Below are 1,226 nucleotides of genomic sequence, written 5' to 3' on the forward strand. Positions count from 1 at the left end.
GGGGGAGAATCTACTAACACAGTTTTGACTGTTCAAATCATATTTATGCCTTTGATCCTCTGTACTCCTCTCTCCCAAGCACTCTGTTCAGTGACCACTTTCCTTCCAACCTTCAACTTTAGATAGGGAGAATTCTCTGGAGCCTTACGTCCTATGTAGTTCCACAAATGAATCTTGGGCTCCCACTGGCGGAAGGGCCCGGCTAAGTTTTTCCCTCCTCATTTTATGGCAAAAACTGCAGAATCACTTCAAGAGCAAAGTCCTAGAGATACTGACAGCCCTAGCTCCACAACCCAGCCCAAACACCATACACTGAACCCTAAAGCCAACAAGCCTAAGCAGGCCCCCAGAACTGCATTCTGAATAGTTTACATCGGAATCACTAAGAACCAACACACATCTGGAAACAAGGTGGGGGCGGGGGGAACCTTGGAGGAACAGAGGTGATACAGTGAGAAGGAAACGTGAAAATACTTGAAGGAAAGGGAAAGAATGAAATGGTATTGCCAGTCTCAGAGAGATAAGGAAAAGCATCCCATCTGTAAAGAACAGTATAATATTAAAAACATGACAGCAGAAGTGAACAACTCCACAGAAGGCCCAGGAAATAGAGCTGAGGACATTTCCCAAACAGTAGAGGAGGGGGAAAAGATAAGCGTGAAAAGATAAGAAAAGTAAAAGACCCAGCCCAAAATACAAGCACTCCAAGAAGAGAAAACGGAGGAAACCTCCATCCCTGGGGAAAAGGCGCCTGCCTACAGCAAAGGAGTGTCCTGGCTGGGAGTGCCCGCCGTGTCAGGCACAGCGCGACCAGATCCGTCACTGTGAGAGTCTGAACACCGGAGACCCAGAGATGTGCGGCAAGCCCGAGACGCCAGTCACAGACAGGCGGAAAGCAACGCAGCGAGCTAGTAACAGTAAGCGATGCCTGCAAAAAAGTGACAATGATTTGTAACCCACAATTCAACTCTTGGCCAAAGTACCAGTTAATTGTGAAGGCAGAATGAAGATACTGTCAGGTACGTAAAGTCACAAGATGGGAGAAAGGCAGGGCTTTCTACCGCCGAAAAAAGTTACAGTCTCAGAAACTCACAGGGGGGCAGTTCTACCCTGTCCTATAGGATGGCTGTGAGTTGGAATCCACTCAATGGCAGTGACTTTGGGTTTTTTGTTTTGGGGCAGTTTTGTTGGAAGGTCACAAGAAATTACCCTCTTTTATTAAGCAA

The 1,226-nt window shown here is 47.1% G+C and overlaps 1 protein-coding gene across 1 annotated transcript in view; it reads right to left on the reverse strand.

Moving 5' to 3' along the window:
* Positions 1 to 1,226, reverse strand: part of GCA (grancalcin) — a 21,530-nt gene that overhangs the window by 15,228 nt on the left and 5,076 nt on the right. Inside the window, exon 2 of the mRNA XM_004703915.2 lies at positions 760 to 928. Within this exon, the coding sequence (XP_004703972.1) occupies positions 760 to 928 (169 nt within the window). The remainder of the gene's footprint in view (positions 1 to 759; positions 929 to 1,226) is intronic.

Source organism: Echinops telfairi, unplaced genomic scaffold (assembly GCF_000313985.2).
Source record: "Echinops telfairi isolate 266 unplaced genomic scaffold, ASM31398v2 ScPeMD7_4;HRSCAF=17, whole genome shotgun sequence".
In the NCBI taxonomy this organism is placed as follows: Eukaryota; Metazoa; Chordata; class Mammalia; order Afrosoricida; family Tenrecidae; genus Echinops; species Echinops telfairi.